The sequence below is a fragment of the Myzus persicae genome, unplaced genomic scaffold (genome assembly GCF_001856785.1).
Source record: "Myzus persicae strain clone G006 unplaced genomic scaffold, MPER_G0061.0, whole genome shotgun sequence".
Lineage (NCBI taxonomy): Eukaryota > Metazoa > Arthropoda > Insecta > Hemiptera > Aphididae > Myzus > Myzus persicae.
Genome location: NW_019102098.1, coordinates 1,142,957 through 1,153,724, shown reverse-complemented (window position 1 = coordinate 1,153,724; position 10,768 = coordinate 1,142,957). Strand labels below are relative to the sequence as shown.

The following is a 10,768-nucleotide window of genomic DNA, read 5'->3' as shown; positions in this document are numbered from 1 at the left end:
TATATGATAATACTACAAATTCGTTCAATTTTGATGATGCCACTCATTTATTATATGAGTCAAGTGTAAAATTTATTTTAAGTCTCTACAATAATAATAATTTCAATAATAGTGATGTTATTAATATTCAATCTGGAATTAAAGTCTATATTTTAAAGCCAATGGCATCAATTTTGAACAATATAGTTCAAAAAAATATCAAAGAACCCTCAATTCTTTCAAAATTTAAAAAATTTGAATCTATTGTCTTAGATCCTTTTTATTACTGTGGTTCGGAATATCGTTTGGTTAATTGGCTGGTAAAAAATAATTTATTATCAAACATTAGTCAGTTCACTATAAATAATGAAATTGTTGCTGTAGATCATAGTGGTAGTATATCATATGATGAAAAAGTAACAAAAGGCACCCTATTACCAATAAAACAACAATTTCAACAATTTTTTGAACACAAAAATAATTTCAAAACATTTTATGATCAAATTATGAAATATAACTTAAATTTTGGTTCAATTACAAATTTTGTCCAAGGAAAGTTGTGGAAAGAGAAAGTAACCCAGTATGAAGGAAAAATAGTATTTCCCTACTTTTTATACATTGATGACTTTGAAATTAACAATCCATTGGGATCCCATGCAAGTTTTCAGTCAATAGCAGCTATTTATTATAATTTTCCTCTTATGAAGAACAATGCCAAACTTTCTAATATTTTTTTAGCAGCTTTAATAAAATCAGTTGACCTTAAAGAATTTGGAAACTATTCTAGTTTAAACATATTAATAAATGAATTAAATACACTTGAAAGAGAAGGATTAAGTATTTCAACAGATCAAGGAAATGTTCATGTCCATTTTTTACTTGGTTTAGTTTTGGGTGATAATTTGGGTCTGAATAGTATATTAGAATTCAGTAAGTCTTTTTCAGCAAATTATTTTTGTCGATTTTGCAAATCTCATAAAACTGATACACATAGCCTTTACGAAGAAGATACTTCTTGTTTACGTACGATTGACAATTATTTGGAAGATGTAGAAAAAATGAATTTTAGTGAAACAGGAATATATAAAGAATCAGTTATGAACTCTATATATAGTTTTCATGTGACTAAAAACTTTTGTGTAGATGTCATGCACGATATTTTTGAAGGTGTATGTCATTATGACATGTGCCACATTATAAAATATTATGTCAACACTATTAAAATATTTTCCTTGACAACTTTAAATAATCGTAAAAAAAATTTCAACTATGGTCCAATTGAAGTTGGTAACATTTCACCTGAAATAACAGATTTGAATTTAAGTAAATTACATTTAAAAATGTCTGCAAGAGAAATGATGACATTCATTCATTTTTTTTCTCTTATGATAGGAGACTTGGTTCCTGAAGGTGATGAAGTATGGAATTTTTATTTAACACTTCTCAAAATCGTTGATTGCTTATTATCATATGAATTTACTTATAATTCAATTATAAATCTCAAACAATTTATAACACAACATAATTATTTATATGTTACTCTTTTTAATGACACACTGAAGCCCAAGCATCATAATTTGATTCATTATCCTACTGTAATTGAACATTCTGGTCCTCCTAGGCATTACTGGTGCTTTAGATTTGAAGGCAAACACAAGGAACTAAAAATGTATGCTCGATCAACATCTTCAAGGAAGAATATAACATTAACACTGGCTAAAAAGTTTCAATTTAAATTTGCACACTACTTATTACATTTAAATACTGAAAATATAATAGTTAATTTAAAACACAATATTTGTTGTCTTTATTTACAGCCTATTTGGGACATGCTTTCTCTTTCAATAACAGATTTCAAGTGTTATAGTCAAATAGAATATATGGGCACAATATATAAAAGAGGTTACTATTTAACCAAGTACATTGAAGATTTATGCTTATATGAAATTTTAGAAATATTAATATTTAATTGTTCAAGTGATAAAGTGTACATAATAGCTAAACAAATTAAAATAGTTAGTCACCATTCTCATCTTGAGGCCTTTGAAGTTGATGGAAATAAATACATTTTTAATGAGTGTTTAATATTTCATATTAATGAATTTAGTGGACCACCCATTAATGTCACTAAAATAGCTTCTGGAAAATTAATGATACGCCCAAAAGAATATTGTTTTTAATATATATTTATTTTTATTTGTAATATTAATACCTAACTTCTATTAATTTATAATATAATGTATTCATGTTTAAGCTTTTTAATTTGTTTGCACAATAAATACAATGCACCTACCTAACTTGTATATATTTATTATGATATAATGTTTAAGCTTTTAAATTGTATTGCATAATATGTACAATATACTTAATTGAATATAAATATATTTACTTATGTTCATTGTTCATATTGCTTTTTGTCTTTTTAGTGCTATATTTGCTATAAAATATGAATGCTTTGCAAGAAAACATAGAAGATATGCTTGATGATGTAAATAAAGATGGTCTTAATTCTATGAATAATTCAATAAACTCGAATGCAAGTTAATTTTTATATTTTGTTTTTAATATTTATAAAATATTAAACACAAATTTTATATTTATAGGATTTAAATAGTTTTCCAGTATCAATTTCTGTTTTGGAGGGCTATGAATATCCTGTGGATGATGTTGAACCGTTATATGAGTTATTAAGAAAATGGGGTTTAGAATGTTTGTCTAAAACTTTATTTGGTAAAAATACAATACTATTACAAAATTCTGTTGTTGGTGTGTAATGTGAATTTTAATTTGTTATTGCAGATAATTTAATTGATATGAAAATACTGGCAATCATGAACAAAGAAGATGTAAATGAAATGTTAAAAACATTTCCAATTGGGATTAAAATATTATTTAAACATGAACTTGAAAATTGGCAAAACTCACTTCACCGCTCTAAACCAGATGAACATACAACAACAAGTGTAATTTCAACTTACAGCGAACCTAAAGAACCTACAATACAACCTTTACAAGTACCATCAACATCTGTCACTATAGATTTGGGAGAAATTTTAAATGAAACGACTACAGGAACAATGATTATTGACTACTACAAAGAACATAACAAATTAAATAGTAACATCCGTTCATTATTAGTTGAGACTATTATTAGTTATGTGATAACAAAAAATATGTGTACCTATGTCTGTGTACCTGGCTGAAACTATTGCAAATCATATTATCACAATGTTTCCATCTGAAGTAAAAGTAAGAAATATGTTTTTATTTATTTAAACTCATTGACATTATAATTTACATTTTTTTTCTATAGGACACATATTTCATGAAGGATGTACAAAATAAAAATACTAAAGGCAAACTCTACGCAAAGTATTATAATGCAATGCGAACACTCAAATCATGTGGTTTAGTACCTTCTAAAGGACTTCAAGTTAAAAGAACAATAGATACAGAAACTCATCGTCAGTACAATAAAGAATTTGGTAAATTATTTTTTTAGTCATAAATATAATTTCAATATTACTTATTGTAATATTTGCTAATAAAGATCTAATATGAATTAACCTATTGTAAATAGTATCTAGTTAAAAAAAATGTTTAAACTAATTATTATTTTAGTTTGTATATTGGTTAGTAGGTCGTAGAACTAGACTTAAATCAAAAAATTAATTAATTTAGTAAATATTTTTCAATTAAATTATTAATTCTATTTATTCCTAATTAAAAAATGTGAAATAATTTATTTAAATGTAGTTACTTATCTCACATTGATTGTTTTAAATTAATTATTTTAGTACCTGAATATGACATTGATTACATTGTTGATCAAATAAAATATGATTTAAATTGTTCATTCCCTGATCTGGAAAATAATTGGAAGTCTACAACAAATTATAGATTAAATGAAATCAAAAATTTTGTTTCTATTAGTGAAATCATCAAGAACTGGAATAGTTATACACTGCCACTGGGATATAGACTTGTAAGATAATTTTTATAAAATAAATATGTGATTTTAAAGTGTTACTGAAAACATTAGGTTGATATTGACTTTCATACATTATATCCAAACTGCTCGTCATTATTGAATACATTTGAGAATAAATTCGAAAATATAGTTAAACTCATGGATGAAAAATTGAAGGACTCCACCAATCGTAGATTGTTTGAAACTTTAAGAGATGATGCTTCCATTATAAACCAAAGTAATTATTATAATTAAATCATTGTAATAGAAATATTAGGGGGTCAAAAATTCAATATTAACTGTAACCACTGGCCACTGGGTTCTACTTTATTTTAAGCATGGCTAAATATTTAACAATGATTAAATAACTGCTGCTAGTGGTTAAATGTCATTGTTTGAGTAAAAATAGATAAATATAAAATATTATTAATAGATAAATATTAGATAATATTGGATATATGGAAATTATTTGATAAAATGACAAAATATGAATTATAGAATCAGTAAGTATCTATTCAATGATATAGGTACATGATATTTTGTCAAATAAACCCACCTTTATGTTTATTATTTTAAAACTATAATATGGTCATTAACAATTTATTAAATACCATTTGATTATATGGATAATTAAGACTTAAAAGCTTATTTGTCAAAAGTCTTGATTATAATATTTTACTTAGTCACAGATATATATTTATACTTGTTATTCATTTAATTAATAGATTTTCTAAGGTACATGTCTGATAAAAATATTTATAATTTTTATTTTTTAGATGGTAAAAATACAGTTTTATTGTATTTATTACATGCTATACTAGTACCTACTGCAAAAAAAATTACTAAAGATCATAATGGGAAGAAGTGTCAAATAAAATACTTAATAAAAGATTCTCAAAACAGCTTCATGACATTTAAAAATTCTGTAGCTGAAATTGAAGAACACATTGTTATGCGCCAGAATGAAAAAAATCCAATTCAGCCATTTATTATTATTGTAGGTACCCCTACTAATCCTAAAGAAATAATTGTTTTTTTCGATTGTATTAAGTATAAATTATTTACTATACTATCTGCTGTAGATGTTTGCTTTAAATTATTTCATTTGTTTAACTTGGAATATCCATGTGAATCATGTGTAGTATGGCTCTTTATACAAAAGTATTTTTATTCATTAACTACAAATTTTGATAAATCATTTCATACTTTAGGTCAAATTTTATCTGATTTTAAACAGTAAGTAACCATATGTGTTTAACAATAAAATAACATTTATAATATAAAATTTGTGGTTATATTTTATTAATTTAAAAAAGACTACCTACTTCAACCTACATTAATCTACAATTATTTATATGTATTGTATTATTCGGTAAATGATTTTTCATGGTTAATTTTATTTGAATCCTTACANACCAGTGGCGCCGAGTACGCACTTAAGGTGGTGCATTTGAACCACCTAAAATTATGGGTGGGTGGGTGGGTTGGTTGGGTGTTGGGTCATTAAAAATATTGAACCAAGATGGTTAATTCTTTTACCATACTAAGTATAAAGTATTAAAGTAGGTACTATAGGTACTTAACTACTAAAGCGTTAAGCAGTTACCAGTTACATTAGTTACAACATATTACCTATTTACCTATAACCTAGGTATTGCAATATTGCGTTATTATGGTATTATTATTATTATTATAACACTAGCTATTACATAATTATTCATTACCATAATGGCATAATATGTCCATAATCTATATTAGTACTTAGTAGTCTGTGTGTGTCGGTGTGTCACTCAGTCGGCAGTCGCTGTCTAAATGATTTTTTATGAAAGTGTAACTTTTGTATTATATTGCTATTATTATTAATTTATGTAAATATGTAACATTATACGGGTTTCCACTTATGGATCCCTATGGATGAAATATTAAAATATGTGGCCAAAATATTGACTCATGATTCATGGTCTCTATTAGTCTCTATATAATCTGATAATTTAATACTTCATAGTTGAATTGAACATTATGTAGGTATTGTGTGAAAATTTATTGACTATCGTTGGTCAAAAATCGAAATCGGGTAAAAATCTAAAATTATCTTGAAATCCAATAATACCGTCCAGTCGCACCACCATGTTATTAGCACTAGCCACTAATATAAAAACGACAAGATATTTTTAGACTGTGATAAAACTGATAAATGCATAATAATAATATTATTATTGTTGTTATTCATATCATTATGCAATATGCGGGATACAGCTTACCAAAATTTATACCAACACGGATTACAGTGAACATTGTTATTTGTTCATATTTTGTGCAGTTGGTAATTACTAATATTACTAATGTCCTTATTTTCTCATTTGTGTATTGTGTACTGTAAACTGTGAAGTGTTGTATATACGAATTAATGATACATTTTTTCTTACTTGAATTTTAAGAGTTTGATTTAATTAATACATTTTTGAATATTGCTCTACCTTAGTACCTACTACCTTCTATATAGGTACTACATTATAATATTCATAATTTACTTTTATAACTTCTTGTTTATATAAAAAACTTAATATGTCGGAAAAGTGTATGTGCGTTTGTGGAAAAAAACGAGAGCAGCTAAATATCACTAATTGGAAAAGACATGTAGACAACTGTAAAGTACGAAAAACTAAAATTTCTTCTCGTTCAATCTCTTCATTTTTTCCTACACCGAATACAGGAACAAATTATTCTTGTTCTATTGGTAAGTACCTACTAAGTTTTACTTGGATAAATAGTTTTTGAATTTTAACCAGTTAAATTTAGTTTAAAAATTAAAAGGTAGCTATAATATCTATAGTATAAAATAGTAAAAAATATATTATATATTTGTACCTTGTAGCAACTATGTGTCTATGTTCTATTTAGGTACCTATATGACTATATTTATTTTATTTTGTTTAAATGTATTAATAGTATTCCCAGATGATCCAAGTTCCAGTGTAAATTGTGACGAGCCAGTAGAACAGATCATGCATAACTCGAGCTTTTTAAAAGAAACTGGTAGGTACAAATATTTATATTTAATACTGTTTCCTTGATAAATACAAACAAATAACAATTATTGAAAATTAAATAAGTAATACTAGATTTTTTGAAAAATAATAAGTTTATTTTGTTTAAATATATTATAGTATTCCCAGATGATCCAAGTTCCAGTGTACATTGTGATGAGCCAGTAGAACAGATTATGTCTTACTCAAGTTGTTTAAATGAAACTGGTAGGTACAAATGTTTATATTAATGTTATTTTAATTGTAACAAAACAACTTTGAATATCTATTTTTTTAATGTATTACCTTGTTACAGAACGGCCAAACACTTTATCATTTGATCCAAAGTTATTTACTTTGGTAAAGAATTTATCAATTGAAGAAAAAATGTCTTTAATTCGTAAACCATTTCAGCCTGAGAAGCATGAACTTCCTGGTGGAAATTTTCCTCAAGAGCATGGACATCGTTTTAATAGTAATCAGTATTATAAATCTTTGCCAAATGGTGGTCGTCTTTGGAGGGATTGGTTGAGCTATTCTCTGAGTAGTAAACGATTTTATTGTTTACACTGCATGTTCTTTGGGAAAAATGCTCAAAAATCTTGGATTTATGATGGATTTCATGCATGGCAACGTCTTATGGATATAAGTGTACATGAAAAAACAGAAGTTCATATCAATGCTTCAATTGTTGTAAAAATGAAATGTTCATCAATGGCTGTTCTTCCACAAATGTATGCAAGTAAAAGAAATCAAGTAGCAGAAAATCGTGAAATAGTTCATATTTTAATTGACATAATACTGTTTCTTGGACAACATTCTTTACCATTTCGGGGTCATCGAGAAGGCTGGTCTGAGCAAATAAAAGGCAATTTTAAAGACTTGGTAAAACTTTTATGTAAATTTTCTCCTACCTTGGCTGTTTATATAGATCGTCTTCAAATACATGGAAGAAATCAAATTAACTTCATCTCATGGCAGAGACAAAATCAATTGATAAATTCTGTTTCAAAATGTATAAAAAAATCTGTAAAAAAAGAGTTAGATCGTAACAATTTTTTTAGTGTTTCAATTGATACCACGTTTGATAGCTCTAGAAGAGAACAACTGGCATTTATAATTCGTTATGTTTGTATAATTGAACATTCTCCAGTTATACGAGAACGTTTATTTGGACTTAAAGAAACATCTAATACCACCGGTAGACAATTATTTTCCGTGTTCCAAGATATATGCATAGAAAATGATTTGGATTGGAAATTGCTGCTTGTTGGTCAATCATATGATGGAGCCAGCAACATGCGGGGTGAATATGAAGGACTACAAGCTTTAATCAGAGAAATAAACCCAGCAGCGATTTATACATGGTGCTATGCACATAGGCTTAGTTTGGTTGTTGTTCAAATGTCAAGCTGTTCAGCTAATGCAGTTGATACATTTGGGAATCTTGAGCAGTTGTATGCACTGATTTCAACAAGTAAAAAGCGCGTAGCGATATATGAAAATATGCAAAAAGAAAAAAATCCTAAAGCAAGAGTGCATAGACTTAAAAGAGTAGAAACCACTCGTTGGATGTCATACTCATCAGCACTGAACACAGTATTATTAACATACGACATAGTTATTAATACATTAGAACAGATCAAAATAACTGAAAATGCAGACTTCAAAGCCAGATCTAAAGCTACGGGCTTAATAGATTTCTTTTTGTCAGAAAGATTTGTTTTGACAGCAATCTGTTATAAAAATCTATTCAATATTTTAGACCCAGTAACAAAAATGTTTCAAAGTCAAGATATTGATTTACTAGGTGCAGTAAATAGTCTTCAAGCAGTCTCGAGCAGCATCAAACGCTTGAGGTCAGATGATGCATTTAACGACTTGTGCAATGAAGCAACAAAATTTATGAATAAATCGGAGTTTACATTCACTTCATTACCAATACAGCGTAGTAGAAAGAAAAAGTTATTGTCTGGTGAAACAACTAAAGACCATACATTTATTGATCCTAAATCCCACTATAAAATTAAAACATACTTAATTGCAATAGATTCAGCAATTACTTGTATTGAAGAACGCTTCCATTCAAAATCTCAAGAATTATTGAAAGATATTTCTTTATTTTCTGTTTCAGTTCTGAAAAAAACAAAATCTGACCCTAATACATTACCAAATGATGCATTTAATAAATTTTGTAATTTGTACAGCAAATTTATTAATCATACAGAGTTAAAAAAAGAATATATAGAATTTTCAAAATTATTTTCTTATTTTGAATCTACTATGATAGGTTCTCAATGTTTACATCCTAGTTCTGCAACTAGTGATGATAAAGAAAGTTCTTCAGATTTAGAAGACAGCGATGAAGAAGAAGAAAAAGAAGATACTGTTGGTCTAAAAAAAAACAATAGCCAAAATTTGGGAACACTTCTTCACGTATTTAAGGTTGTTACTAATTTATTTATTTACATTCCTTATTTGCTGGATAAGAGCAAAAAATAAATTATTTAATAGTAACTCTAAATTATTGTCATTTATAGGTATGTCATACTTCCGGATTACAGAGCATTTTCCCGACATTATACATGGCTCTTCAAATCGCATGTACACTACCAGTGTCTAGCACAACACCAGAGCGGACGTTCTCTAAATTAAAAATTGTTAAAAACCGATTGAGGACAACAATTAGTCAGGACCGCTTAGAGCAATTAATGATTATTTCTTGCGAATCTGATATTGATATAGATCATAATCAAGTTGTAGATGAGTTTGCCAGTACTACATCTGTATTATCAAAACATCTAACCTAATGTTTGGTATTTTGGTAAACTGAAATTATAATTTTTTATTTTTTATTTTATGAATAAAAATCTCAATATGTTTTCATATTTATGTACCTATTAAGTTTTATACTTATATAATAAATAATAGATTGATAAGAAGAAAAATAAATTTTACATGCTATAAATGTATGCAAATAATATGCTATCAAAATGTTTGTAAATACTAAACAATAAGGTTTATTGAATTAGATACATTTATTTAATTTCAAAAATACAGTTGTTTGACAATTAAAGTGTATGTGATTCGCGAGCGAAGCGAGCGCTTTTGTGTGGTTTAGTTTTGTGGGTGGGTGGGTGGTCTTTGGGGAGAGTTGAACCACCTTTTTTTAATGAACTCGGCGCCACTGGTAGGCGCACAGAGCACATGCGTATAATGCGATGATTCCGCAAACTAATTAATTTTCGATTGTGTGTCTATTTTGATTTTTATACTTTGTTTAATGTACGTCATACGGTAATGAGATGTAACAGTTAAAACGATTTTTGTTTAGATATACCCAGGGATGGGAATGTTTGTAAGTACAAACTCATTATAAGTTAGGACTGATTAAATTTTGTTTCTTCGAAGGAAGTATTTACAAATCATACACATTATACAATATAATAGTAGGTATATTTACCTCTTATAACCCTAATAGGAGGGTAGGTATTTATGTCTTACATCGTTGTACATTAGTAATATAACTGTTATGAATGGCAAAGACTGAAAAGGGGAGACAATAGATGAAATACCACATACGATAAAATATGTAAATTAGGTATATTATACTAACTTGAAATTATTAATAGGCGCTGCATATAATATTGAAATGGACTATTGAAAAAAAAAACCAATTTTCATATCAACGTTCAATGTTTATTACATAAAATACTTCAATATTTGAAAACGATAATGTAAAAGAGACTATATAGTGGAATTATTCGCAACTCCAAACTCCAAACAATTCACC

At 27.3% G+C, this 10,768-nt stretch overlaps 4 protein-coding genes across 4 annotated transcripts; all 4 read left to right on the top strand.

Annotated features, from left to right (window-relative positions):
* Positions 1–485: 485 nt before the first annotated feature.
* On the top strand, positions 486–2,159 carry LOC111031247. The gene is made up of 3 exons (XM_022311118.1): positions 486–1,397; positions 1,542–1,694; positions 1,797–2,159. Exons 1-3 carry the CDS (start codon positions 486–488, stop codon positions 2,157–2,159), a joined length of 1,428 nt encoding a protein of 475 aa, XP_022166810.1.
* A 235-nt stretch (positions 2,160–2,394) lies between these two features.
* On the top strand, positions 2,395–3,464 carry LOC111031208. Its single transcript, XM_022311059.1, has 4 exons — positions 2,395–2,515; positions 2,583–2,709; positions 2,779–3,228; positions 3,293–3,464. The coding sequence occupies exons 1-3, from the start codon at positions 2,426–2,428 to the stop codon at positions 3,180–3,182; spliced, it is 621 nt and encodes a 206-aa protein (XP_022166751.1). The 5' UTR covers positions 2,395–2,425; the 3' UTR covers positions 3,183–3,228; positions 3,293–3,464.
* Positions 3,208–5,189, top strand: LOC111031246. The gene is made up of 5 exons (XM_022311116.1): positions 3,208–3,228; positions 3,293–3,464; positions 3,777–3,964; positions 4,022–4,187; positions 4,726–5,189. The coding sequence occupies exons 1-5, from the start codon at positions 3,208–3,210 to the stop codon at positions 5,187–5,189; spliced, it is 1,011 nt and encodes a 336-aa protein (XP_022166808.1).
* Positions 5,190–6,792: 1,603 nt separating this feature from the next.
* Positions 6,793–9,866, top strand: LOC111031233 (zinc finger MYM-type protein 1-like). Its single transcript, XM_022311101.1, has 3 exons — positions 6,793–6,985; positions 7,117–9,420; positions 9,516–9,866. Exons 2-3 carry the CDS (start codon positions 7,273–7,275, stop codon positions 9,783–9,785), a joined length of 2,418 nt encoding a protein of 805 aa, XP_022166793.1. The 5' UTR covers positions 6,793–6,985; positions 7,117–7,272; the 3' UTR covers positions 9,786–9,866.
* The last annotated feature ends 902 nt before the right edge of the window (positions 9,867–10,768 follow it).

What these genes read in the sequence shown, in the direction of transcription:
- LOC111031247 (XM_022311118.1), top strand. Translation starts at nt 486, where the DNA reads ATGAAATATAACTTAAATTTTGGTTCAATTACAAATTTTGTCCAAGGA. An exon ending in TGGTTCCTGAAGGTGATGAA is followed by an intron (nt 1,398 to 1,541) that starts GTATGGAATTTT and finishes GACACACTGAAG; the next exon opens with CCCAAGCATCATAATTTGAT. An exon ending in AGAATATAACATTAACACTG is followed by an intron (nt 1,695 to 1,796) that starts GCTAAAAAGTTT and finishes CTTTATTTACAG; the next exon opens with CCTATTTGGGACATGCTTTC.
- LOC111031208 (XM_022311059.1), top strand. Translation starts at nt 2,426, where the DNA reads ATGAATGCTTTGCAAGAAAACATAGAAGATATGCTTGATGATGTAAAT. An exon ending in ATAATTCAATAAACTCGAAT is followed by an intron (nt 2,516 to 2,582) that starts GCAAGTTAATTT and finishes TTATATTTATAG; the next exon opens with GATTTAAATAGTTTTCCAGT. An exon ending in TTTGTCTAAAACTTTATTTG is followed by an intron (nt 2,710 to 2,778) that starts GTAAAAATACAA and finishes TTGTTATTGCAG; the next exon opens with ATAATTTAATTGATATGAAA.
- LOC111031246 (XM_022311116.1), top strand. Translation starts at nt 3,208, where the DNA reads ATGTTTCCATCTGAAGTAAAA. An exon ending in TGTTTCCATCTGAAGTAAAA is followed by an intron (nt 3,229 to 3,292) that starts GTAAGAAATATG and finishes TTTTTTCTATAG; the next exon opens with GACACATATTTCATGAAGGA. An exon ending in TGCTTCCATTATAAACCAAA is followed by an intron (nt 4,188 to 4,725) that starts GTAATTATTATA and finishes TTTATTTTTTAG; the next exon opens with ATGGTAAAAATACAGTTTTA.
- LOC111031233 (XM_022311101.1), top strand. Translation starts at nt 7,273, where the DNA reads ATGTATTACCTTGTTACAGAACGGCCAAACACTTTATCATTTGATCCA. An exon ending in CACTTCTTCACGTATTTAAG is followed by an intron (nt 9,421 to 9,515) that starts GTTGTTACTAAT and finishes TGTCATTTATAG; the next exon opens with GTATGTCATACTTCCGGATT.